Source organism: Trypanosoma theileri (assembly GCF_002087225.1).
Source record: "Trypanosoma theileri isolate Edinburgh chromosome Unknown TM35_Tth_110_V1, whole genome shotgun sequence".
Lineage (NCBI taxonomy): Eukaryota > Euglenozoa > Kinetoplastea > Trypanosomatida > Trypanosomatidae > Trypanosoma > Trypanosoma theileri.
In genome coordinates this window covers 5,582-6,938 of record NW_021639952.1, presented here as the reverse complement: position 1 = coordinate 6,938, position 1,357 = coordinate 5,582, and the positions used below count along the sequence as shown (strand labels likewise).

At 46.9% G+C, this 1,357-nt stretch overlaps 2 protein-coding genes across 2 annotated transcripts; both read left to right on the top strand.

Annotated features, from left to right (window-relative positions):
* Positions 1-343: 343 nt before the first annotated feature.
* On the top strand, positions 344-679 carry TM35_001101020 (uncharacterized protein; the record flags this gene model as incomplete). Its single annotated transcript, XM_029031702.1, has 1 exon — positions 344-679. The coding sequence occupies one exon, from the start codon at positions 344-346 to the stop codon at positions 677-679; it is 336 nt and encodes a 111-aa protein (XP_028877004.1).
* A 237-nt stretch (positions 680-916) lies between these two features.
* Positions 917-1,222, top strand: TM35_001101010 (uncharacterized protein; the record flags this gene model as incomplete). The annotated part of the gene is made up of 1 exon (XM_029031701.1): positions 917-1,222. The coding sequence occupies one exon, from the start codon at positions 917-919 to the stop codon at positions 1,220-1,222; it is 306 nt and encodes a 101-aa protein (XP_028877003.1).
* Between the last annotated feature and the right edge of the window lie 135 nt (positions 1,223-1,357).

The following is a 1,357-nucleotide window of genomic DNA, read 5'->3' as shown; positions in this document are numbered from 1 at the left end:
GCAGGATTTCCACCATGCTCGCACAAGGTGATTGGCAGGAAAGGAGAATAAGAGCACCACCACCATTGAATCCACCGAATAAATAACAATCGGATTTTGAGATGACGGACAGGATGTGGTTGTTACAGAACGCATGGCGACGCGAAAAGAACTTGTTAGATGCCGACACGGTAGCTTCATCGGTGAAGTTCTCTAGACCACCTTATACAATACTCTCTACGACATTACGTGTCCCTGGCGTTTCAGAGGAAAACGAAACAGTACTCACGGCCATACGAGCAGTATAAGCGAAAACAGTGAACACAGGACTTCACCTACTACGATCACTAATTCTGCTTCTTCAATGGAAGAAACGGCAGAAAAAACAAAATATAAAACTGATAAGGAAAAAGCAAGTAGTATATTGCCATCATGGGCCATCTTCTCTGGAGGGGAGAAGTTTGATATCTCTACTGAACGCTTTGGTGATCCCATCATGGGACACTATCAACAATTAAGCGATGTACGCTTTAGAGTTCTCACATCGTGGGAGGCCCAAGAGAAATGGGCCGTGGGACGTCATTTACCCCAACGGTCCTCTGCAGGATATAAACTGCAGTGGGCAGAATCACAACAACAGGCACGCGCCGATGCCGTTGAACACGAGTATGCGCGCAAAGCGCAAGAGAACAGATGGTAGTAATGCAAAACAAATAACCCCGCGACGAGGGAGAAAACAAGAGTAAACAGCAAAACACCATCAACAACAGAAAGAAGATTGACCACCATCACACAGTGCAGCCTTGTTCAATACATGTTCGTATGGCTTATGTTCACCTACGATCTTTACTGTTACCTTGAGTTCATGAAATATCAGGTATAAACAGTCTAACGCTGCATACTGAGATGGAAGCCTCCGCGACGTGAGGCGGGAGATATGGTCACTACAGTAGCCACAAAAAGGCTAACGCAACCTATGGGGTACACGGGTGAACCCCGCCAAGTACTACACACGTACAGCGGACGACTGCCTCGTTTCCGCTCTGGCAAACCCCCGACGGCCCGGTCCNGCAGTGGGCAGAATTACAACAACAGGCACGCGACGATGCCGTTGAACACGAGTATGCGCGCAAAGCGCAGGAGAACAGATGGTAGTAATGCAACAACAAACAACCCCGCGACGAGGGAAGAAGAAGAAACAGCAAAACACCATCATCAACAACAACAACAAAAAGAAGATTGACCACCATCAAACAGCGCAGCCTTGTTAAACACATGTTCGTATGGCTTATGTTCACCTACGATCTTTACTGTTACCTTGAGCAAATGAAATATCAGGTATAAACAGTCTAACGCTGCTTACTGAGATGGAAGCCTC